At 42.6% G+C, this 26,894-nt stretch overlaps 1 protein-coding gene across 1 annotated transcript in view; it reads left to right on the top strand.

Annotated features, from left to right (window-relative positions):
• daam2 (dishevelled associated activator of morphogenesis 2) overlaps window positions 1-26,894 on the top strand; it is a 136,585-nt gene that overhangs the window by 45,044 nt on the left and 64,647 nt on the right. Inside the window, exons 3-5 of the mRNA XM_086146706.1 lie at window positions 1,604-1,693; window positions 11,924-11,998; window positions 26,676-26,770. Coding sequence (XP_086002832.1) covers window positions 1,604-1,693; window positions 11,924-11,998; window positions 26,676-26,770 — 260 coding nt within the window. The remainder of the gene's footprint in view (window positions 1-1,603; window positions 1,694-11,923; window positions 11,999-26,675; window positions 26,771-26,894) is intronic.

The raw sequence follows: 26,894 nt of genomic DNA, 5'->3' as shown, positions 1-26,894 counted from the left end.
ACAATTTTCTACTATTATTTATTACTGTTATATTTTTCTTGTAACTCTGGAACAACACTTGCTTCTGGGAAGTTGTTCTTAATAAAGTTGTTCTTATTCTTTTTCTTATTCTTATCCTGACAGCCTAGTATATGAAGCTGTTGGTGAGTCTGGTGGAGCGAGCCTGGAGGCTTCGGTACCTTCTCCCTGAAAGCTGGAGGCTGAACAGGCTGTGTGCAAGGTGGCTGGCTCACAGTGGAGGACGCTCTACGAGCGAGGCGGGTGGTGTGTTTGTCTTTCAGGGAGGGGAGTGGGGCACCCATGATCCTTACAGCTGTGTTCACGATGCGCTGCAGAGCTTTCCTCTTGTAGTCCATGCAGCTCCTGCCCAACAGTAGAAGGTGTGCATGATGGTTGTGGGAGATTTCTCTTGCTTGAGTTTACAAAGGAAGCAGAGGTACCGCTTTGCCTACTTCTGCAGTGATGTGGTGTTTGTGGTCCAGGAGAGTCCTCACAAATGTGCACCCCCAGAAATTTGGTGCTACTTAATCACTCCACGGAAGCGCCATTGATGGTCATGGCGGGGGGGGGGGTGCTTGGTGTGGCCCCCAGAAGTCAACAACAATGTACTGCTGATGTTCAGCAGGAGGTTGTTGTCTCTATACTGCATGGTTAGAAGTTCAAGCTCTTTCCTGTAGTGGGTCTTGTCATCCTTGATGATGAAACCCACCGTAGTTGTGTCATCCGCAAACTTCACATTGGTGCTGTAGGTAGGTTTGCAGTCATGAGTCAGCAGGGCAAAGAGCAGGGGACTGAGCATGCAGCCCTGGGAGGCCCCCGTGCTGAGTGATGCAGCTGGAGATGTTGTTGCTGACTCGTACTGCTTGTGGCCTCTCACAGTGGAAGTCCAGCAGCAAGTTGCACAGAGAGGTGTTGAGCCCCAGCTGTTGGAGTCTAATGATCAGCTGTTGTGGGATTATGGTGTTGAACACTAAACTGAAGTCCAGAAACAGCTTTCTCACATAAGTGTCTCTGTTGTCTAGGTGGGTGAGGGGTGAGTGTAGAACTGAGCAGATTAACACACAGGTGCGCGCACGCACTCCCCATTGAGCCTCGCATTTAGTCCTCCCTGGTGACCGCACTTGCGTCATGGTCTCGGGGTATTATCCTTGGGTCAGCCTGCTCAGTTGATTGGTGCTTCAAGGCCATCCTGGGGGTGGTGGTGGTGACCACTGGAGCATGCAATGATCTGTAGGTCCAGAGTTCTAAATCTTGCAAATTTTGTATGTGTGTGATTGTTGACCAATGAAAACCCTCTGAATTCTGCAATAGTCAGTTCCCATTCAGGCAGAGAAGAGTTGGACAGCCAGTCTGTGATTGCATTATCTTGATTCACTCAAAGATCTGTTGACATTGGTTACAGGGTTTTTCCCTTGTAAAACTTGGATTATAGATTCTGTTATTGTAATTCTAAGCCAAAATGTTCCTCTGTCAAGCTTGTTTTCCCCACAATTGTTTTTTTTTTACATATTTATCCCTGGCATACATAGTGAACCTTATCCTGTAAATTAAATGATTGCTGTCATTGCAAAAACTTAAAACGGTTTCCTCCCTGTTATTGCAGGATGAACTTGACCTGACTGACAAGAATAGGGCGGCCATGTTTGCTCTGCCTGATGAGAAGAAATGGCAGATCTACTGCAGCAAGAAAAAGGTGATTCTTCTCTCTACTGCACGGAAACAAATCATTTTGCTGTTTCAGTGTTAACAATTAACAGAATACTTAAATGTAAGTTGTAAACTTCATTTAATAAACGGTAAATTGTCTGGTTTTGATTAGCTGCTTCTATCAATGATAGATGTTAGGCAACTCACCTAATTAGATGCCATAGCTGCTGTTGGACAGAACTGCTGTAAGAACTATTCAGTTCAAAAGTCATTTTAGGAGCTACTTTCCTGAAGGGAAACCTTTTAGCTTTGCATTAGCACATGCAGTAAAGGACCAAAGTAGAGACTGTGCGAGGGAAGGACAACACTAAAAAACAAACCACCATGAAGAAAAGGAAGGCAACATGGACAACACAGGGAGTGAAGTTTCCACAGAATTCATGTTCTGCATGCTGGGAATAATAACCATGGACTATCAAATACGTTTAAGTGTTTTTATTTTCTTCCTGCACTGCTTCATGTGTGAAGCCCTGTGTTAGCTAACTCTTTACTTATTTCATATTATATATTATTATATTATATTATATTTATATTATATTATATTATATTATATTATATTATATTATATTATATTATATTATATTATATTATATATTCATATGTGGCCCCCAAGAACTATCTGGTAATGACCATGGTGTTCCACCAATCACCAAGCACCTTTGTCATATGAGTTCCTAAGGCACCTTTAAAAAGAATCTGCTTCTGAGTAGGCACTAAAATGGTTCTATAGCTCTCTGGTTCCTATGCAGATCAAATGCATGAAAAGTAGCTTAGTTTTTGAAAAGGTTCAGTGCATGCACTGTAGGAACTTACAAAAGTTCCTACAGTGCATGCAACAATGAATCGACAAACATATAATATGAAAAAAGTGACACAGTTGCATGGCATACATGGCATACATGATAAACTAGTATTTCCTGTTTATTTTTAATAAATGATTTTATGTGACATCACATAATTGTGGCATCACAGAAATGGCTACTGTGGGTCAAAGAAGGAGAGGAGTAAGGCATGTTCAGAAGCAGAGAAAGAAGGGGAAAGGCAAGAGTCTGGGACTAAGACTAGGGACTTCGAATATCGGGACATTTCCTGGAAATGGTAGAAAGTTGGTTGACATGATGCAGAGAAGGAAGGTGGATATACTGTGTGTCCAGGAAACCAGGTGGAAAGGTAGTAAGGCTAGGATCTTAGGAGCAGGCTTTAAGTTGTACCATCATGGTACTGACAGGAAGAGAAATGGATTAGGAGTTATCTTGAAGGAGGAGTTTGTTAGGAATGTTCTGGAGGTGAAAAGAATGTCAGAAAGACTTATGTGTCTGAAATTGGAAATTGAAGGTGTGATGCTCATTGTTGTTCGTGGCTATGCCTCACAAGTGAGATGTAAGTAAGAGGAGAAGGAGAAGTTCTGGAATGAGTTAGATGATGCGATGCAGAATATCCCCAGGGATGGGAGAGTGGGAATTGCTGCAGACTTCAGTGTACATTTTGGTGCAGGTAAGAGAGGTGATGAATAATTAATGGTCAGGTTTGGTATCCAGGATAGAAAACAGTGGAACAGATGGTGGTAGACTTTGCAAAAAGGATGGAAATGTCTGTAGTGAACACTTTTTCCAGAAAAGACAGGAACATAGGGTAACTTATAAAAGCGGCGGCAGGAGCACACAGGTAGACTACATTTTGTATAGACTAGATAATGTGAAAGTGATCAGTGACCGCAAAGTAGAGGTGAGAATGTAGCCAGACAGCATAGGATGGTGGTTTGTACAATTACTCTGGTGACAAGGAAGATCAGGAGGACATAGGCTGTGCTGAGGACAAAGTGATGGAAGCTGAAAAGGGAGGAGTGTTGTATGGTTTTCCAGGAGGAGTCTAAAAAGGCTCTGGGTGGGAATGCTTCGAGATGACTGGACAACTACAGTAAATGTGATCAGGAAGACAGGTAGGAGAGTAATTGGTCTGTTGCCTGGAAGGAAAGTTGATGAGGAGACTTATCTCCTGTGGTAGTGGAATGAGGAAGTGCTGTATGTACAGTGTATATACATGACTGTCTCAGAAAATCACAATATTGTGATAAAGTTGTTTATCTTCTGTAATGCAATTTATATTGGTAGACGGATGCTTATATTGGTAGATGGATGCTGGAATTGGAACTGCCAGGCAAGAGGTCTCGAGGAAGACCAAAGAGAAGATTTATGGACGTAGTGAGAGAGGATATGAAGGTAGTTGGTGAGAGAGAGGAGGATACGGAGAATAGGGTTAGATGGAGAAAGTTGATTCGCTGTGGCGACCCCTGAAGGGAAAAGCCGAAAGAAGAAGATCTTCTGTCATGCGATTACAAAAACAAAAATGTCATACATTCCGTATTCATTACAAATCAACTGCAATATTGCAAGCCTTTTACAATTTTAATATTGCTGATTATGGCTTACATCTTAAGAAAACTCAAAAATCCTATCTCAAAATATTTGAATATAATGATTTTTTTTTTTAATTGCAGACATAGAGAAGATAAAGAACTTTATCACAATACTCTAATTTTCTGAGACAGTCCTGTAGTATATACAGTGAATATACAGAGAAAGTGGTTAGCAAAGAAGATGTCGGACACTGAGGGGATTGAAGAGAACAGACAGATACAGCGTAAGGTAAAGATTGAGGTAGCAAAGGCAAAACAAAGGGTGTGCCATGACTTGTCCGCTCGGTTGGACAGAAAGGAGGGAGAGAATGATTTGTGCTAGTTGGCAAAACTGAGAGATAGAGATGGAAAGGATGTACGGAAGGTCTGGGTGATTGAAGGAAAGAGAGGGAAATGTATTGACAGATGCTAGAAGAGTGATGGGAAGATGGAAAGAGTACTTTGAAGAACTGATGAATGTGGAAAATGAAAGAGAGGCAAGGGTAGAAGAGGTGACCATTGTAGACCACAAAGTAGGAGAGATTTGTAAAAGTGAAGTGCGGAAGGCATTGAAGAGGATGAAAAGTGGAAAGGCTGTTGGTCCTGATGATAGTATCTAGAAGAGGCAGAGGCAGAACTTCTGTCTAGATCATTCAACAGCATCATTCAACAGTGAGAAGATTGTTGAGAAATGGAGAAGAAATGTGATTGTGCTCATCTTCAAGAATAATGGTGATGTACAGAATTGCGGTAACTATAGAGGGATAAAGTTGATGAGCCCTACAATAGAGTTATGGGAAAGAGTAGTGGAAACTAGACTGAGAGCAGAACTCAGCATTTGTGAACAGCAGTATGGCTTCATGCCTAGAAAGAGAGCGACAGATGCAGTATTTGCATTGACACTGCTAATAGAGAAGTACAGAGAAAAAAGTATACGACAGGGTGCAGAGAGAGGAACTCTCGTATTGTATGAGGAAGTCTGGGGTGGCAGATCACTATGTTGGACTGGTGCAAGACATGTATGCTAGTTTGCTAGGTGTGAGACAGTGGTGAGATGTGTTGTGGATGTAACGGTGAAGTTCAGTTTGGAAGTGGGACTTCATCGGGGATCAGCTCTGAGCCCCTTCTTGTTTGCACTGGTGATGGACAAGCTGACAGATGAGGTTAGACAGGAATCTCCATGGACCATGATGTTTGCAGATAACATTGTGATCCGTAGTGAAAACGGGGAAGAGGTTAACCCAAATTGACCCTTAACATAATATGAGGGTTAAGGGAAATCTAGAGAGTTGGAGGTATGCTCTGGAAAGGGGAGGAATGAAGTTTAGTTGTAGCAAGACAGAATATGTGTGTGTGAATGAGAGAAACCCTAGTGGAACGGTGAGGCTATAGGGAATGGAGATCAAGAAGTTGGATGATTTTAAGTACTTAAGGTCAATAGTCCAGAGCAACGGAGAGTGTGGAAAAGAGGTAAAGAAAAAGGTTCAAGCAGGTGGAAATGGGTGGAGAAAAATCTCTGGGGTACTATGCGATAGAAGACTCCTTCTTCTTCTTCTTCTTCTTTCAGCTTTTCCCTTCAGGTTTGCCTCAGCAAATCAACTTTCTCCATCTAACCCTATTCTCTGTATCCTCCTCTCTCACACCAACTACCTTCATATCCTCTCTCACTACATCCATAAATCTTTTCTGTGGTCTTCCTCGAGACCTCTTGCCTGGCAGCTCCAATTCCAGCATCCGTCTATCAATATATTCTCTATCCCTCCTTTTACATGACAGAACCATTTCAGTCTGGCTTCTCTGACCTTCTCTCCAAAACATCCAACATGTGCATGTATCACATCCTGTGATAGACTCATTCCTGATCCTATCCATCCTGGTCACTCCGAAAGAGAACCTCAACATCTTCATCTCTGCAACCTCTAGTTCTGCCTCCTGTCTTTTCGTCATTGTAACTGTTTCTAGGCCATACATCATCACTGGTCTCACCACTGTCTTGTACACTTTTCCTTTCATTCTCCACTCATTCCAACATGCTTGGACCTGTCTCTTCAGCTCTTTTCTACATGCGATAGAAGACTATTAATCTTAATGAAATGAAAGGGGGTGTTGTGCCTCAAGTACAGACTTAAACAGAACCTTATTTCTGTTAACCCAGCTTATTTCTGTATTCATTCACTGTGTGTTAAACAAAAGGGGTCGAATTTTTTGGTCTAAGGATCGACCCCCACACTGCAAAAAAAAAATTCTCACCTTCCCGCTAACTCCAGTACACATTCTGGAGGCAAGTGATGAGAGGGAGAGCTGCCTACTATGGGGGGTGGGGGGTGCCATCACCCATTGGACACAATCAGGAACACATTGTGACATCATCAACCCATTATAGCCGCTCGTTTTAAACTGAAACAATGCTTTTATAGCTGCACTCTAGTGCCCAAGAGGCGGTTGTATATACACGCAAAGACATTTTTTTTTCCCACCAATCTGGGCCATGGTTCCAAGCTTGATGGCCCGATCTGAGTACCGGACCTGCAAACTGCACCTGAAAATCTCTGCGAGCCAATCGCATCTACAGATGCCCCCAGAGGACACCTCGCTCCTGCCGACGACCGCCCGATTGGCCCTTCCGTCCCTGGTACATCACATCCCTGATCAGCTCATTTCAGGAGGCTAGTATTAGCATCTGGGCAAGAATGAGTTATTGATCAGTTTTGTGTTAGGGTTGTAACTGCTGTTTACCTGTGCCTTGGGTAATCACTGTATTCCCGCGTCATTGCTATTGTTTCCTTTTTGACTAGGTGCTCTTCTAATTCTCCCTACTTTCTTTTCCTAACACGAAAGCCCCTTCATGTAATTTTTACACAGGACATTATCTATTGGCATTCCATTCATTCCTTTGTGCCTCATGGCCCCAGTTACATGTTAGCACCATGTGATAGCCTTTGGACTACAACCGCCGCCATTTTGGTAATTCTGCATTCAGACCACCATTAAGTAGTTTTCTGAGGCTGCTGCCATTTTTAAAGTCCCTCAACACCCGCACACATGCACACACACACCTGCATCTCAGATTGTCAAATAAACTTTATTATATTGGTATCAGTTATATTGGTATTTTGTGTGCGAATATTGTAACAAGACTGAGTGATAGGGTCGGTGCTCGAACTTACAACTTATTTACATAAAATATAATTAAATATTGACATTTTAGATAAATACTTACTTCTTGAGACTGTGTTCCACTGACTAGTTATTGTTTTCCAGCTTTGCTGTTGGTGCCCCAAACAAAGGTTGGTATCATTATTGAGTTAATAATATTCCAAGAACTTTGATTGATAACTAATAATCATTGATAATTTTTAGTTACTACTAATAACCAGTGGCGGGCCATGCATTTTACATTTAGGCCTTCTGTAGTGCTCCGAATCAATCCACCCCCCAATAATTAGTTTATGGCTATAAAAAAAGATCTTATTATGCAGAAATGCAGTTTCGAGAGAGGTGCATCACAGATAGACAACTTGTGTAGTGTTAAAGTTCACCTGCGGGACCGCATCACATGACGACTCTGGGCCAACTCTGTACTCTTCCACTGACACCCCCCCACACACACATTTTACTTACCAAAAACAAAAATTCTGATCATTTGTAGACAAAATCCATCCACCGTTCTTTCCTCAAAAAGCCTTAAATTATTCTGTTGTACAGATTATCCGTGCGCTTCAGCTTCAAGCACTCACAGCAATACAATTTGCAGTGTACCTCGGAGCCTGTGAGCCGGGGGTACCGGTCATAGTTCGTGGCTTGAAAATATTGGATAAATCCTTTCCCTGGTTGTGACAGGTTCGCTAGCTCAGGAGTTGCCCAACCATCTTTTACTATGTCCAGCTTTTCTTCAAAACTCCATCTAGAAAATGGCTTTAACCATATATTAGCAACTAAATCCGTTTCTTTTCCTCCTGTAGCCATTGTGGATTGATAAAACCAATATTAAACAAACACAACTATATTTCTGTTCGCGGCTCGCTAGTACGCATCTCCTCGCTAATACACTCTCTGTCTATCCAATCAGGGGGTGTGAACACGATGACGTTGCTTTAGCCTGCTAGAAGGTTTTGATGTCGCCAACTCGAAATCTGATCGGTTGAAGCAACAGCATCATCAACATTTTATTTTTCTGCGTAGAGGGCTAGCAGAAGTGATTGTGCAGCTGTACAGCAAAGTAGCTGTAGGTGAGCATGTAACCAGATAGCATAGGATAGTGGTTTGTTGGAAGAATCTGGTGAAAAGGAAGATGAAGAGGACAAAGGCAAAGGGTGGTCAAGAAGTTTATACAGAGAAAGAGGTTTGGAAAGAAAATTACACTGAGTCCAGTTGCCACAAAAAGACTGACAAGGATAAACCATGACCTGGATGAATGAGAACATCCATAGAAATAACTTGCAATCATTCTTACAGTGACCTCATAATACCAAACCTCCCAGACAATCATTACTACTCATTAGAAAGCAGACCCACAATGGTGAGTTTGATGGGCAACCTGTAAGCCAGTGCAGTAAGACCACACTCGTGGAAAACCAAAATAAGGTAAACTAAAAGTGTACCATGCACAATTTGCACCATTATACAGGCAATGGTAAGAACCCCACTGCTGCTACTGCCGGTTTTCAACCATTCTTCATTATAATAATAATAATAATAATAATAATAATAATAATAATAATAATATGTCCTTTATTAAAATCAAGGAAACTCAAAGAAAACCTTGAAAATGATTTGCCAATTTTCCAATGATTTACCAATTTATGTACATACATGTCTGTGATTATGCTGTCTTAAGTGGGAAAAACTGAGCTTAAGTGCTTCCTTGCTTCTAGCTGGTGCAGCACCCTGCTTGCCACTACCAGTTAGTCAAACATACCTGTCCCCTAAGAGCATTTTCTGCCACCAAGGGTTTCCATTTAACTATGTTGGTAGACATAGTGACTTTTTAAACAATCCTTAAGACTTATTTTCCAAAGAAACGCACTGAGACAAAACTGGCAAGTTCCTGAGGAAGAGTACTGCTAGTTTTGTTCCTCAAGTATGAGGTTTTTCTCTCCCATGGCCACAGGCTTCTCACTCTGTCTCCTCTGTTGACTAATGGAGCAGAGAACTGTGGTGAGTTTAATACTGTGTAGGCTCTTTGCTTAGAGATGATCTCATTTCAGCAGAGTTACAGCTTTGAGACAACTACGATTAACAGGTAGTTTTAAATTGCCAATTTAAGCCAGTTTATGCTTTGGTGGGCTGTTTTAAAAATAAGAATATTTTATTTAAAACACGGGAGAGAAAGTAAGAGAAAAGAGAAAGTTGATGTGAAAATTTCAGTTACAACTTTTTTGGTTTTGCTTATATATGTGAGACTGTAACCTGTTGTGGTGTGTTATCTAAGATAATTAGATTAGATTCAACTTTATTGTCATTACACATGTAAGTGTAACAGAGTAACAATGTAACAAAATGGAGTTAGGTAAATAGAAACGTCAACCTCAGGGGTGTCAAGCATACGGCCCGCGGGCTGGAACCCGCCCGCACGGAGGCTCAATCAGGCCCACAAGATAATTTGAAAGTCAAAAAATGCATAAAAGGCAAGGATTTATTATTATTTTTAATTAAATGCAATTCAAGAATTTTGGCACACTATTTTGGTCAGAGTAGAAGACAAGCCGCATCACAGAGACAGACTAATCAGCAGACGTTATCAATGTGCCATCTGCTGCTTCTTACGACGTTGTTTCTGCTACTCCCTGCTACTCCCTCATTAGCCAAAATGGCGTTATCAAAACAGAAAAAAGTAGATAAAGTGTAGATTTTCAAAGAAAAATGGACTACGTCCTATTTATTTACAGAGACGCATGGGAAACCTTTGTGCTTGGTGTGTTTGCAACAAGTTGGTATTTAAGGAATATAACCACTATGCCATTACGAGACTCATCACAGCGAAAAATAAGACAGCTTGCAAGGACAACTGAGAAGAGATAAGTTCAACGAATTACTGGCGGGTCTGAGGAAACAGCAGTCCACGCTCACCGATAGCCAAGAAATCAGTGGAGCGGCGGTAAAAGCCAGCCACGTAATTGCTAGTGAAAATGTGCAATTCAATGTTAGTCACCAGCTTCATTTGAAAAGAGTATGGTGGAATTCTACTGTTAATGCAACTCCATACATTTTCAGTATGTATTGTATGTGTATGCATGTTTCATGGATGAAGTTTACACATTTAAAGGGCAGGTGAATACTTTCTTCCTTACACATTTAATAGCACTCTCTTTAATTTGTAAGGTGTAGGTAGGGATTCAATTTAGATTTCATATGCACATGTGTAAATGGTTTAAAAATCCCTTTCTTTATAAGTTCTTTATAAGTAAAGTGCATTACTATATTTTTCAATACGAAATACCAATGTTAAAGTTTTGTGCCTTTGTACGATCAGTGGGATCAGTTGCAATGCATCCATGTGAATGATAAAAGTAAATTACATGTTTGTCTAAGGAAATATGGGTGTTTCATGAAATGTTTTATAAAAGGATTGTTCATTAAATTCCAAGATTTTCCTAATGTCCTTGTACTTCTTCACACCAAAACAGAGGAAAGACATGATATTTTGGTTATTTTTTGCTGAGTATGCTATCATTTTAATGGTCCGGCCTCCTTGACATCTACCAAGGCTGTTGCATTATGCATCCACTAAATGGAGCTGCGATAAAGGGAATGTCAACAAAACAGTCAGATAAGTCAGTCAAACTTTATTAATAGAATACAAACCAACATTCTGACAACTCCGTTCACTCCCAAAACAAGTTAGTGCACTCACAATACGGTACCGTATGTACCGGTAGCTCTTACCGGTATTTGTGCCGACGTCGTTGAAAACAATGTATTTCCAGCTCAATTAGTCACAGTTCAAAGCGTTTCATAAAACGAAAGCACTAAGAAAGATCGCCTCTAAATTCATTGATGTTAAGTTCCCGTGCTAACACTGTTGCCTTAATTCGAATAGTGACCGTGGTGACACTTCTACTTGCTGCTCTCTGTTCAACAACCCACTGTTCAAGTTTGTCCTTTAACTGTAGCCATCTCGCTTTGTTCCCTTGGGAAAAATCTGTTTGGTCTTCTTGACTCGGCTCAGGTCATCTTGTTGCTTCCTCCACTTCCGCACCATTGATTCATTAATGTTGAATTCTCCCGTTGCTGCTCTATTCCCATGTTCTACTGTGTGATGGATAGCCTTAGAAATAACCAAAGAAATAACAAAGAGATAACTGTGTCGTAAGCATGTCTCTTGAAAAGAGACATTTTGGGGTCTTTACACACACACACACGCACACACAAATTGAAATGAAAATGCATGCTTCATGCAGTCATATATCCCAGCATGCACTATGCGCTACTTCTTCTATGGGAGAAAATGGGTTCGGCAGCTTCTTCTTGTAGTTGCGAGACCTCTTGCGGCTCAATACCAACCAAATATTGACTACATTCCCCCAATTCAGAAGACATATTACTATCTTCTGCCATTAGTGTGATAAAAAAATAATCATAGGATAAACGTTTATTCTAGAGATGGAAACCAACTGAAACCAACTTCCTTCAAAGAATAACTTCCCCCAAATAATTGTCTAATGGCATTGTGTTAAAATAATGACTTTTTTGCCATAATTAATAAAAAGTAATAAGATTATTTATCAATACAATTTTGACCATTGGCATCTTCAAAATACCAATGAACTAAATCACTATTTTACTGCCTTTTCTTTGTCTCCATTTTGTCTCCATTAACAGGAGCAAGAGGACCCCAACAAGCTAGCTACAAGCTGGCCAGACTACTATATTGACCACATAAACTCAATGGCTGCTGTAAGTCAAACCCTGCTTTTTTCTCTGTGTATCACAATTTAACACATTCTACTGGGATTTTCAGATGTGAAGCATTTTTCCTAGCTTCAGTTTTATACTAAGACATGGTAGGACCACTTGTAGAAGTCATATTTAAGCCTATGTTTCCTTTCCAGTCCTCGGTCACACCATTTCATTTAATTTCTCCTTTATTTAACTAGGAAAGTCCCATTGAAATTAAAAACCTCTTTTTCAAAGGAGTCCAAGGGAGACCTTAAAACAATCAATCATTGTGCTCCTTACATTCACATGCAGTCCAATGACAAATCGGCCATTTGCACACTCAACAGACAGGTTGGTGTGACTATCTGTTAGAGACAGGCAGGAAAGGCAGTTGGTTTCTGGTTAGATTATTCACCAGGATCTTATGGAGTGAGAGGGTACTTGAGGAAAGGAGAAGCATGATGGTGCCCAAGAATAAGGGGGATGTGCAGAATTGTAGTAACAATAGAGGAATAAAGTTGATGAGGTATGCAATGAAGTTATGGGAAAGAGTGAAAACTAGACTGGGAGAAGGAGTCAACATTTGTGAGCAGCAGTGTGGTTTCATACCTAGACAGAGTACTACAGATGCAGCATTGCTTTAAGATTGTTAAGAGAAATACGGACTTGGTCAGAGGGCTCTTCACTGTGCCTTTGTAGATCTACAAAGGCATTCAACAGGGTGCTGAGAGAGGAGCCAAGGTACTCCATGAGTAAGTCTGGGGTGGCAGAGAAGTCTGTGAGACTGGTACAGGACATGCATCTGAGCTGTTAGACAGTGGTGAGGTATGCTGTAGGTGTGACAAGGAAGTTTAAGGTGAAAGTGGGACTACATTATGAATCAGCTCTGAGCCCCTTCTAGTTTGCTGGGGTGATGGACAGGCTGACAGATAAGGTTAGACTGAAGTCTCTGTGGACTATGATGTTTTCAGATGATCCTGTGATCCGTAGTGAGAACGGGAAAAAAGTTGAGGAAAATCTAGAGAGGTGGAGGTGTGCTCTGGCAAGGGGAGTAATGAAGGTAAGCTGCTTTAAAACAGAAAATATCTTTGTGAATGAGAGGGATCCAAGTGCAACGGTGAGACTACAATAAGTTGAGATAAAGAAGGTGGAGGATTTGAGTACTTAGGGTCAACAGTTCAGAGCAATGGAGAGTTTTGGAAAGAGGTGAAGAAATGAATCCATGGAATAAATGAAAGGAATTGAATGTAAGGAAAGATATATGAGACAGTGTGAGACTAGCAATCCTATATGGATGAGAGAGAGGCACTCCTACCGGGGACTTCCTTGTTCTACTGGGAGACTCGTGGGCAACGGCAGTGCAACTTGGAAGGTTGTGATCGGGGGGGGTCTTTCCCAATCTGAACCTGAGCGATATTTTGTTATTGGACTTCAGATTGTCTATAACAAAACACCATGTTTGTGTCCATATGTGCTCTTGGCACCAATGCACCTGAGGCCACAGTTCTTTGATCGACCTTGTGGTCGTGTTGTTGGACTTGCGGCTGCGTGTCCTCGACACTTGGATGAAGAGAGGGGCAGAGTTGTCATCTGATCACCACCTGATGGCGAGCTGGCTCCAATGGTGGGGGAGGATGCTGGTCAGACCTGGCAGACCCAAAGGTAGCATGTGTGTCTGCAGCCGTAAGGCAGGCGCACCACAAATCCTTTCCACAAATTTTTCCCACCATACACGAAGCACCATCAGTACACACTTAGAGAAGTTTATCCATAGGTAGATTTTTTTTCTCGAGCAAACTCAATGAAAGACTTGAATAAATCCCCACCTCTTGTGGATCCTTTTATTGGCAGAACAGCAAGACTTTCTTCGCTCAGTGTGTCATCAACAGCATATCTTGCAATCACGCTGAACTGCAACAAATGGCTTATGTCTGTTGACTCATGCAAAGGCAGGGAAAAGAACGGTGCTGCATTTATGTCCTTCAATTTAGTTTCCTCTACTTTGCTTGCCATCATGATGGTACTATCATGAACAGTTCTTGCCGACAGAGGCATGTCTTGTATCCGCTCGATTGTCTTCGGAAGATCATCAAAAAGTTCATTGGCTACATCCAGCATGATCGTTTTAGCATACTCGCCATCTGTGATTGCTTTTCAATTTCTCACTATTACCAAAGATCCAGCAAAGCTAGCGGAATTATAGCCACCTTGCCGGGTCCATACACGGACTTGCCGCTGGCTAGCTTGCACCCTGCTCAGTAGCTCTTGGCGCGCTTTCTTTCCTCTTTCTCCCGCAGGGTATTTTGATCGAAAGGTAGCATGGCGCGTGTCAAAGTGCCGCTTTACATTCGACCGTTTCATCAATGCAATTTTGTCATTGCAAATTAGACACACTGCAGAACCAGCTCTCTCCACCATTGCGAATTCTTAGGTCCATTCATTCTGAAATATTCGTGATCTTTTTTTCTTTTCCCCATCTTCTTTATCGAAGGGTTAGCTTTGAGCTTATGACTGAGCAGACTGATTCAAAATGGGCCATTTACTGGTTTACCCAGCAACGGCCAACCTAGGCCAGTATCATCCAATTAAAAATAATGGACACTTGCTCCTGCGGCGAACTGCCGCCCTGAACAGGACATGAGCAGTGAAAAATCGATGGATAGATTAAAAGAAGTCAGAATATTTTTTTTTCTGTGAGCCAGATGCAATCATCAAAAAAGCCACACCTGGCTCACGAGCCATAGGTTCCAGACCCCTGATCCAGCGGCTCAGGAGGGGGGAGCAGTGCTCTGTCAACACTGTGTACAGTGGGAGTGGAGTGCTGCTGACCTCAACTCGAGACATTGTAGACGTCAGTAGCAGGAATACTTCCAAGACCTCCTCAACCCCATTGAAACGCCTTCCAATAAGGAAGCAGAGCCAGGGGACTCTGGACCAGACACACCTATTTCTGGGGCTGAAGTTGCCTAAGTTGACCGAAGTTGACTGCCTAAGCAGTCAAAAAACTCTTGAGTAGTGGGGCCCTGGGGGTGGATGAGGTCCGCCCTGGGTTCCTCAAGGCTCTGGATGCTGTAGGGCTGTCTTGCCTCTGCTGCATTGCGTGGATATCAGGGACAATGTGAATGGACTGGCAGACCGGAGTGGTGATCCCCCTTTTTCAAAAGGTATTGGAGGGTGTGCTCCAACTGCAGGGGGATCACACCCTAACACTGAATAGACCTTACCAGGGACGCCTCCCTGGTAAGGTCTATTCAATGGTTCTGGAGAAGAGGGTCCACCTCAGCAGGGTCCTTAAGTGTGCACAGGAGTTTGGCCAACCAGTCCACATGTGTTTCGTGGATCTGGGCGCAGTGGAAATGGTTTAATGCCCTCTCTCTTGTGGGGGCTCCGGGAGTAGGGGGCATCGAACCCTATTATACGGGCTTTTTGGTCCCTGAGTGATCGTTGTTGGAGCTTGGTTGGAGCTTGGTCCTCCCAGAAGGGGGGGGTATTCTGGGCATGTCCATCTGGAAAAACAGAACCGGGAAGACCCAGGACCCAGGACTATGTCTCCAGGCTGGCCTGGGAACATCTCCCCAGAGGAGCAGGACCATATGATGGGGAAGGTCTGGACCTCACTGCTTCGGCTGCTGCCCCCACGACCTGATTCTGGATAACTGGGGGAAGATGGATGGATGGATGGATGGATGGATGGATGGATGGATGGATGGATGGATGGATGGATGGAATAAAGTGCAATTGCATATCCACAGTAGGTGGCAGTGGCGCTCTCATTGTCAGAGTGTGCGCAGAGTATTAGCTCCACTGGACCCCAGGTAAATTGAGTTTGAGACCCCTGCTCTATGGTGTAGGGTTTTTTGCAATGAGCATGTACACACACAGCACAGAGCAGGAGATATGAAGTGCAGTGAACAAACCCTCAAGAGACACCATGGAAAAATCTTTAACAGGGATGATAAGAAAAGTGGTGAGTAACAGAGATAATTAGACAAAAGAAAGTCACCCAAAAACTAAGATGAGGCAATATGATGAAGCATATGTAGCTCATTGTAGCCATTAATACTTCATCTTCTTCTTCTTCTTCTTCTTTCGGCTTTTCCCGTCAGGGGTCGCCACAGCAAGTCAACTTTCTCCATCTAACCCTATTCTCTGTATCTTCCTCTCTCACACCAGCTACCTTCATATCCTCTCTCACTACATCCATAAATCTTCTCTTTGGTCTTCCTCGAGACCTCTTGCCTGGCAGCTCCAATTCCAGCATCCGTCTACCAATATATGCACTATCTCTTCTCTGCACATGACCGAACCATCTCAGTCTGGCTTCTCTGACCTTCTCTACAAAACATCGAACATGTGCCGTCCCTCTGATAGACTCATTCCTGATCCTATCCATCCTGGTCACTCCCAAAGAGAACCTCAACATCTTCATCTCTGCAACCTCTAGTTCTGCCTGCTGTCTTTTGGTCGTTGTAACAGTTTCTAGTCCATACATCATCGCTGGTCTCACCACTGTCTTGTACACCTTTCCTTTTATTCTGGCCGATAGTCTTCTATCACATAGTACCCCTGACACTTTTCTCCACCCATTCCAACCTGCTTGGACCCGTCTCTTCACCTCTTTTCCGCACTCTCCGTTGCTCTGGACTGTTGACCCTAAGTACCTGAAATCCTCCAGCTTCTTGATCTCCACTCCCTGTAGCCTCACCGCTCCACTCGAGTTCCTCTCATTCACACACATATATTCTGTCTTGCTGCGACTAACTTTCATTCCTCTCCTTTCCAGAGCATACCTCCACCTCTCTAGATTTTCCTCTACCTGTTTTCTGCTCTCACTACAGATCACAATGTCATCTGCAAACATCATGGTCCATGAAGATTCCTGTCTAACATCATCTATCAGCCTATCCATCACCATTGCGAACAAGAAGGGGCTCAGAGCTGATCCCTGATGGAGTCCCACCTCCACCTTGAACTTCTCGGTTACCCCTACAGCACACCGTACCAGTGTCTCACAGCTAGCATACATGTCCTGCACCAGTCTAACATACTTCTCTGCCACTCCAGACTTCCTCAGACAATGTCAGAGCTCCTCTCTTGGCACCCTGTCATATGCTTTTTCTAGGTCTACAAAAACGCAATGCAGCTCCCTCTGGCCTTCTCTATACTTTTCTATTAGCATTCTCAACGCAAATACTGCATCTGTAGTACTCTTTCTAGGCATAAAGCCATACTGCTGTTCACAGATGCTGACTTCTGCTCTCAGTCTAGTTTCCACTACTCTTTCCCGTAACTTCATTGTATGTCTCATCAACTTTATCCCTCTGTAGTTGCCACAATTCTGCACATCCCCTTCATTCTTAAAAATAGGCACCATCACACTTTGTCTCCATTCTTCAGGCATCTTCTCACTCTCTAAGATCCTGTTGAATAATCTAGTCAGAAAATCTACCGCTGCCTCTCCTAGACACTTCCACACCTCCACAGGTATATCATCAGGACCAACTGCTTTTCCACTCTTCATCCTCTTCAATGCCTTCCTCACTTCACTTTTACTAATTTTTTCTACTTTGTGGTCTACAATAATCACCTCTTCTACCCTTGCCTCTCTTTCATTTTCCACATTCATCAGCTCTTCAAAGTACTCTTTCCATCTTCCCATCACTCTTCTAGCATCTGTCAATACATTTCCCTCTCTGTCCTTTATCACCCGGACCTGTTGTACATCCTTTCCATCTTTATCTCTCTGTTTCGCCAACCTGTATAGATCATTCTCACCCTCCTTACTATCCAACTGAGCATACAAGTCATCATAAGCCCTTTGTTTTGCCTTTGCTACCTCTATCTTTACCTTTCGCCGCATCTCCCTGAACTCCTGTCTGTTCTCTTCAGTCCTCTCAGTATCCCACTTCTTCTTCGCTAACCGCTTTGTCTGTATACACTCCTGCACTTCCTCATTCCACCACCAAGTCTCCTTGTCTACTTTCCTTCCAGATGACGCACCAAGTACTCTTCTACCTGTCTCCCTGATGACACTAGCTGTTGTTGTCCAATCATCTGGAAGCTCTCCCTGACCACCCAGACCCTTTCTCGACTCCTCCCTGAAAACCATGCAACACTCCTCCCTTTTCAGCTTCCACCATTTTGTCCTCTGCTCTGCCTTTGTCCTCTTCATCTTCCTTGTCACCAGAGTCATCCTACAGACCACCATCCTATGCTGTCTGGCTACACTCTCATCTACAACTACTTTGCAGTCACTGATCTCTTTCAGGTTACCCCGTCTATACAAGATGTAGTCTACCTGCGTGCTCCTACCTCCGCTCTTATAAGTTACCCTATGTTCCTGTTTTTTCTGGAAAAAGGTGTTCACTACAGCCATTTCCATCCTTTTTGCAAAATCTACCACCATCTGTCCCTCGGCATTCCTATACTGGATACCAAATCTGCCCATCACTTCTTCTTCCCCTCTATTGCCTTCACCAACATGTCCATTGAAGTCTGCACCCATGACCACTCTCTCATTTCTGGGAATATTCTGCATTACTTCATCTAACTCATTCCAGAACTTCTCCTTCTCTTCAGATTCACATCCCACCTGTGGGGCATAGCCGCTAACAACATTGAGCATCACACCTTCAATTTCCAGTTTCAGACTCATAAGTCTATCTGACATTCTTTTCACCTCTAGGACGTTCCTAACAAACTCCTCCTTCAAGATAACTCCTACTCCATTTCTCTTCTTGTCAGTACCATAATCGTACAACTTAAAGCCTGCTCCTAAGCTTCTAGCCTTACTACCTTTCCACCTGGTCTCCTGGACACACAGTATATCCACCTTCCTTCTCTGCATCATGTCAACCAACTCTCTACCTTTTCCTGTAATAGTGCCGATATTCAAAGTACCTACTCCCAGTCCCAGACTCTTGCTTCCGAACACGCACTCTTCCTCTTCTTCTTGTTCTTTGACCCACAATAGCCCAATTTCCATTAGTACCCTGTAGGCCATCAGTACCAATGGCCGTCGTTGTTAACCCGGTCCTCAACCGATCCAATATGATATGGTTATGTTTGAATTGCATGTTTGGTTTTGGCAAAAGTTTTACGCCAGATGCCCTTCTTGACGCAAGCCCCTTCATTTTTCTGGGCTTGGGACCAGCTCAGGGAGACACTGCTCCGTGCCCCCCCAAGGCAGGCTCGGGGAGACACGGGCCAGTGTTGCCCTAAGGCTGCATTGTCCCTTATCATTATTGATACTGTCAAGTATTCCAAACCTAGGAATGAATTCCTTGCACATAATTTTGCTGGCAGTTTTTTTTTTTTTTTTTTTACAGACAGGTGCGTTGGCAGAATATGCGGTAAGGAATGACTTAGGAGGATTCGCCAAAGCTGGATTGAGATCATCTTCTCCCTTGAAAGTCAACATCATCATTTTTGGTTTCAATTTTTTCAGGAAACTTCCCGCTAAGGCCATCTACAGAAGTTCTCGATAGACATTGTGTATAAATCTTCTGGAGCCAACACCTTGACCAACTGATTGCATTCTGGTATCATATTAAACATGCATGTGGTTTTGATCACCTGGTTCAACTCTGGTGGCAGACCTGCCTCATTTTCCAACATCTGTCTGCACCTGTGCACAAACAATTTTACTGCCTCGTCTTGTTTCTGTGTACATATGTGTATCGCAGAAAGATCCTGTGAGTCTCTGTACAGTTTCATTAGAAAGTCCTTGAGATTATCAAAGAAACCTTGAAGATCACGTGGTCTGTTCCACACATAATCTGCTGCTGCTGTGGTATCATTACGAGGGTCAGTTGAATTTCGTCTAATTATTCGTGGTTCAGGAATGTGTGGAAGTAGTTTTGTCAAAATCCCTCTGAAATCTCATCCTCCCAATGGCATGAAGTGTGTTGATTTTTGAAGGAAGTCAACAAATTTAGATGTTTGTTTCCATGCATCATTGTGAAATCAGGTTCGTTATTACATTGAAATCTGGTTGTGTGGTGCTCAGCGAGGAAATTACAGTATATTTTTGGATGAGTTTAACTTTATTCAACAAAGCACTAACAAACAACTGCCACAGCCAACTTCTGGGGCGAATGTATAACCGGTTTATACCACGCCTAGTCCCCTGGGGTGAGAGGCCACGTCCCTTAGTGTGCGCCACCTGCCCCCCACCAACACCTAGAGGGGAACGTGGAACACAAAGTAGTCCCTCACGTGAGGCCTGCAGTGTCAGGTTGCAGTGTCTCGCGGTCGAAATAGCCGTGGACACCAGATCGTGGACGTGTGGCGGTGCTGCCGAGGTCCTGGATGGAGGGTGACCAGGGCAGGGAACCTAGGGAGGAAACAGAACTTCGCCAGACATCATGTGTGCTGCCTTCAGCTGATCGAGTGATACCTGCTCCCTACGCTGCCCATGTCCAACACAAAACTCTTAGTGCCCGCTTCAAGAACTGTGAACGGCTCATCGTAGGGGGGCCGATGGGGCAAGGGGTAGCGCCATGTTGCACAAACACAAGCTGGGCCAAGTGTGAAGTCTGCGGGCTCACACAGACACATGGAGACACATAACGCACACACCCCCTCAACTCAATGCCTTCTCAGCTTCCACACCCTCCTTCCTTTCATCACAGAGCAGCATACAGAGGCCAGTGCGAGTTCCTCTGTTGGTCAGCATGCATGGCCTCAAGTGTCTGTGCTGCAACACCTGACCATCCCGAACCCAACATCCTCCCCCTTCCCACACGTGCAACTTTTGAGTACTGTTGTAATGTTTGATGTAATGTCTTATTATGTTGCTTACGTGCTGAGGTGTTTTTTTTCGTAATACCACACTGTGCCCCCCTACAGGGGGGTTTGGGAGTGGCTAGTTTTCCCTCTCCTTCCCCCTTGTCCTCCCTCTTTTTTCTCTTTTCTTACACAACATGTTTTCCTCCATAGCAGACGCATGCGGGCCAAATGCACTGCGGACAGCAAAGTAAGAATTTCTCCGTGAAGGGGCACAGATGAAATCGTGACTCCCTCTGATTCATCCGCGTCAGTCTATGTTTTGTAAATTATCGGTTTGTCATTTATGTTTGTGGTTTTGCATTGTCCCTGTCCCATGGTTGTTGGTCTTTTGGATTAAGCAAGATACTGTACTTGGTACGCATCCACCACCTGGAACAACTCTCCAAGAAGTAACTTCTTCATCTTAGCAGATCCTCATCTGCCAATAGCTATGGTAGGCAACTTTCTACCGTATCCTAAAAGTTCCTGGCGACTCTTACTAAAAGTGGCCTATATGATTTGGGCAAAGTCAGTTTATACAGTTTGTTGCTGCATCTACAAATGCAAGTTGAAACTACCACGCACCCAGAAACACCAACGGCTTCTCTAGGCCTGAGCTACTGATGCGAAGCAGAAAAGTGTGCTGTAGTCTGATGAATCTACATTTCAAATTGTTTTGGGAAATAATGGGCATGTTCTCCAGGCCAATAAGGAAAAGGACCATCGAAAGCCAGCATCTGTGATGGTATGGGGTGTGTTAGTACCCATGAAATTGGGAACTTGCACATCTGTGAAGATACCATTGATGCTGAAAAATACATGCAGGTTTTGAAAGAACATATGCTACAATCGAGCTGCGTCTTCTTCAGGGACATCCCTGCTTACTTCAGCAAGGCAATGCCAAGACACACTCTGCACGCATTACAACAGTGTGGCTTCATTGTGAAAGAGTGCAGGTACTAGACTGGCCTGCCTGCAGTCCAGACTTGTCTATTGAAAGACTAATGAAAATGTGAGCGGCATGATTAAGTGCAAAATACGACAACAGGTATTGTACATAAAGCAAGAATGGGAAAGAATTCCACTTACAAAGCTTACACAATTAATATCCTTAGTTCCAAAACACTTACTGATTGTTGTCAAAAGGAAAAGTGATGCAACAGTGGTAAAAATGCTCCTGTCCCAGTTTTTTGGAATGTGTTACAGGTAACGAGTGAATACAGTATTTGCAAAAAACATTAAGGTTTATTAGTTTTAACATTAAATATCTTTGTTTATTCAGTGTTTTCAACTGAATATTGGTTGAAAATTATTTGCAAATCGTTGTATTCTGTTTTTATTTATGTTTTACACGACATCCCATCTTCATTAGAATTGGGTTTAGTAGTATTTGGGGTTCACAAGCAATACCTCAACATCAATGTTTTCTCTCATTTATATCACACAAGATTTTTCTGTGCAGGACTAAAGGCAGGGGAAAATAGACAATGAATGGTCTTGATGAACCATCTATGACAGACATAAGACTGCACTATATGTCAACTTAATTCACTGAGGACAGACACTAGTTGTAAAGTAGTCAAAACACAGTGTGTCCCTTCAGTTCCGTGGAAATGTATTAATTCTTCAAAATTTACTTTATTTGTAGGTCACTTTGGCCTGCCTGACCTTTTAATGAGTAAAGTTTAGAAAACAGGATAACTAATTTTCACAAAAGGCCACATCAGCATAACCCTAACACAAACCCTAACCATATAAATGTTACCAAATTTAATGTTAAATAAATGTAACTACTCCTTAATGTTGAATAACTTTGAATTTATTACATTCAAATCCCAAATTTACATATACATTTGCACGGATGTAAAAAAAAAAGTATTTCCGCACCATTAGGCGCACCTGATTATAAGGCGCATCTTGAATGAATGGCCTATTTAAAAAAAAAAAAAAATCATATATAAGGCGCACCGCATTATAAGGCGCATATAATAGATTATAATTATATGTTATGCATCCACTAAATTAGTTCTTATCAATTATTTTCTGTTACCTCCCCCCTAGCAATAAGTAAACAATTTACCGATATTTGCGCCGCCTTCGTTGAAAACAATGTATTTCCAGTGTCACAGTTCAAAGCTTTTCATAAATGAAAGCACCGAGAAGGACCGCCTCTAAACTCATTGATGTTCATGCCGCTAGCTAGCACTGTAGCATTCATTCGAATAGTGACTTTAGAGATGCTTCTACCTGCTGCTCTCTGTTCAACAACCCACTTCAAGTTTGTCCTTTAACTGTAGCCATCTCGCTTTGTTCCCTAGGCAACTCTGGTCTTATTTACTTGGCGCAAGTCACCTTGTCGCTTCCTCCACTTCCGCCCCATTGATTAGTTTATGTTGAATTCTCTCCCTCCTGCTCTATTCCCGTGTTCTTCTGTGTGACTGATCGCCTTTAGTTTAAACTCTGCATCGTAAGCGTGTCTCTTGAAAGGTGCCATTTTGTGGTCACCATACACACAAGTGATGTGGGACTGGAATTCCCCTTTACCGCTTTTACCGTGCAAACACACACACACACAAACAAATGGAAATGAAAATGCACGCTTTGTGCAGTCATGTATCCCACCATGCACCACGAGCTACTTCTTCTAGGGGAGAAAATGGAGTCGGTGGCTGGTTCCCGCAGTTGCGAGACCTCTTGAGGCTCAATATTGATCCACATATAAGGCGCACTGCATTATAAGGCGCACTCTCGGTTTTTGAGAAGACTAAAGGCTTTAAGGTGCGCCTTTTAATGCGCAAAATACGGTACGAGTTTCTCTGGGTACCATGGTGGCGCAGTTCTAAGTGCTTCAGCCTCACAGCATGAAGGACCCTCTTTCAATTCCGACAAGGGGACCTTTCTGTGAGGAGTTTGCATTACCTCTGGGTTCTCCGGTTTCCTCCCACAGTCCAAAAACATGCAGCAGGTTAATTGGAAAAAATTGGAAACATTACCATGAAATGAGTGCATGGTTGTGTTTGTACAGTATATGTGGCCCTACGATTGACTGCCGATCAGTCCATGGTGTACCCCGCCTCTCGCCTGATGACAGCTGGGATAGGCATCCCCTGTGACCCTGAGTGCAGGACAAGTGGCAGACAATGCATGAATGGGTAGTTGCTCTGTTACATCATGTATCCTTTTGTATCCCTATTGTCAAGTTAAGAAACCCACATTACTCCATCAATCAATGATCAAGCTATCCAATTGAATAAAGAAAATTATCATTCAACGTTAGTTATGACATTGACTTTGATCAAAATCTTATTTTCACTATTGAAAGGGGCAAAATAACAGAATAAGTACAACCAACAGTTGTGAGCTGCTAAGAACATGTTTGACAGATGTAGAATTTTACCCAAACAGTCAAAGAAGGAGAGGAGGAAGGCGTGTTCAGAAGCAGAGAAAGAAGAGGAAAGGCAAGAGTCTGCAACTGAGAGAAGGGACTTATTGGAAAGATACCAGGAAAAGGCAGAAAGTTGGTTGACATAATGCAGAGAAGTTAGGGGGAGAAACTGTGTCCAGGAGACCAGGTGGAAAGGTAGTAAGGCTAGTAGCTTAGGAGCAGGTTTTAAGTTGTACTATCATGGTACTGACAGGAAGAAAAATTGAGTAGGAGTTATATTGAAGGTGGAGTTTGTTTGGAATGTTCTGGACGTGAAAAGAATGTCAGATAGAGTTATGAGTCTGAAACTGGAAATTGAAGGTGGGCTATGCCCCTCAGGTGGGATGTGAGTTAGAGGAGAAGGAGAAGTTCTGGAATGAGTTACATGAAGCAATGGAGAATATCCCCAGAGATGAGAGAGTGGTAATTGGTGCAGACGTCAGTGGGCGTGTTGGTGCAAAGCTGAAAAGGAAGGAGTGTTGTATGGTTTTCAGGGAGGAGTCGGGAAAGGTTCTGGGTGATCAGGGAGAGCTTCCAGATGACTGGACAACTTCAGCTAATGTTATCAGGGAGACAGGTAGGAGAGTACTCGGTGTGTCATCTGGAAGGAAAGTAGATAAGGAGACTTGGTGGTGGAATGAGGAAGTGCAGGAGTATATACAGAGAAAGGAGTTAGCGAAGAAGTGGGGTACTGAGAGGTCTGAAGAGAACAGACAGGAGCACAGGGAGATATAACGTAAGGAAAAGATAGAGGTAGCCAAAACAAAACAAAGGGCATATAATGTATGTTTGGTTGGACAATAAGGAGGGAGACAATGATCTATACAGGTTGGTGAAACAGAGAGACAGAGATGGAGAGGATTACAGCAGGTCCGGGTGATTAAGGATACAGTGGGAAAGGTATTGACAGATGCTAGAAGAGTGATGGGAAGATGGAAAGAGTACTTTGAAGAACTGAGGAATGAGGAAAAAGAAAGAGAGACAAGGGTAGAAGAGGTGACTAGCCATCTGAGGCCATCTGATAAAATTGATTTCTTCTCCCTTTCAATAACCCGGACATGCTCGGAAGCCATTGGTTCCTGACCCGACCAACGGGTGACCTGTGAAATTTATTTTCAAATCTAATTTCTGCTTACTTTAAAATGACACAGTTTAATGACGAAATATCACAAGTATTTTAAAATCAGTTCAAAACTGATTTTTTTCTTTTCAACTCATAGAAGCCAGACTGAGATAGTTCAGTCATGTACAGAGGAGGGATAGTGAATACATAGTGAACACATTGCCAGCTGTGTTGCCAGGTTTCCTGCTGGTTCTGTAACTCACTTCACGATGTTGTTTCTTGTGAAAGTGCCATTTTTAAAAGTCTTTATTTGGTCGAGACACACCTGCTCACAGACCTTCAGCATACACTGCTTCAAAAAGGCATCATCTGCAAAAGACTTTAAAGCTCAGGCGATTTCTTCAGCCACGATAAAGCTAGCTTTCACTGCTGTAGTGTTTTTGGATTTAACCTTCATGAACACATTCTGCTGTCATCATAATTTGGCTATTAATACTTGGACAATTTGTTTTTTCTGGAAGTCTAACTTTGGCATACTGAGCTCCGTGTTTGGTGTCAAAATGCAGACGTAGATTGTACTATTTTACAACCAACACTGCCTCATATCACAAGACATATCGTATTTTCTCCTTGAAGCACAAATATGTATTCGCCTTTTATCTTTCTTGAAACAGCCTCCATCTGCATCAATGTTTCTCTTCCCGGACATTTAGGGAACATTTGTATGTCTTAATTCCACTTGTTAAAAATCGCATTGATATGGATGCACCACATTATAATGGTGGGATGCCATCACTTTGCATGATCATCATCGATTGTGGAAAATGTAAATTTGCTTAGTTATTTTAAGAACAGACCTTTACAGACGTTCCTGTGGGCCACATAAAATGGCATGGTGTTGTGGGCCTTGAATTTGAAACATTTGCGGTAAGGGATGCATACATGCACACAACGACTAGTTTAGATGCCTTGGTGACTTGTCCAAAAGGTTTTTTTACAGTGTTCTTTTACAGTGTTTAAAAATATGTATCATTTCAAGAGAGCAATGATTTATTTGATATGTTCTATTTAAACTTAAACTGAATTCTTTACTATTGAGGCTCATTTTGTATTTGCCCCTTTTACTAATTCAAGTTGACACATTGATTTTCTAATTTTCTGTTCATGGTAATAAAATGGCGGCACAGTGGTGCAGTGATTAGTGCTTTGGTCTCACAGCACAACAGACCCTGGTTTGATTCTGACAAGGTGACCTTTCTGTGTGGATGGATGAATGTTAATGAAGTTTCTCTGCAAAAAAAGAATGAACAAAACAGATTAATATATTATAAATTATAAAAGAATCATTATTAATTAATTAATCACTGGCACCTTTGAAACCAAAAAGTTAGTGATATTAATAAGTTGCTTATCCTTCTAATTTTTCACTACATGTCCAGATGCAGACCCTTTTTTCCTTTGATGAAGAGGAAATGGAAATGAGAAACAAGGTGGTAGAAGATTTGAAGACAGCACTTCGGACTCAGCCAATGAGGTATGTGTATTTTTCCCCATCAAGTAAACTTTTTTACCAAAGAAAGAGTACTAGAGATATTGTATTTGCTTTGACCAAGAATATGAACCAAAGATGCAGTATTTGCTATAAAAATGTTGATAGA

Source organism: Fistularia commersonii, chromosome 1 (assembly GCF_037954325.1).
Source record: "Fistularia commersonii isolate RoL2024-O1a breed Wild chromosome 1, RoL_Fcom_v1.0, whole genome shotgun sequence".
NCBI lineage: Eukaryota > Metazoa > Chordata > Actinopteri > Syngnathiformes > Fistulariidae > Fistularia > Fistularia commersonii.
The sequence above is the reverse complement of the archived record's forward strand: the minus strand, read 5'-3'. Positions and strand labels throughout refer to the sequence as shown.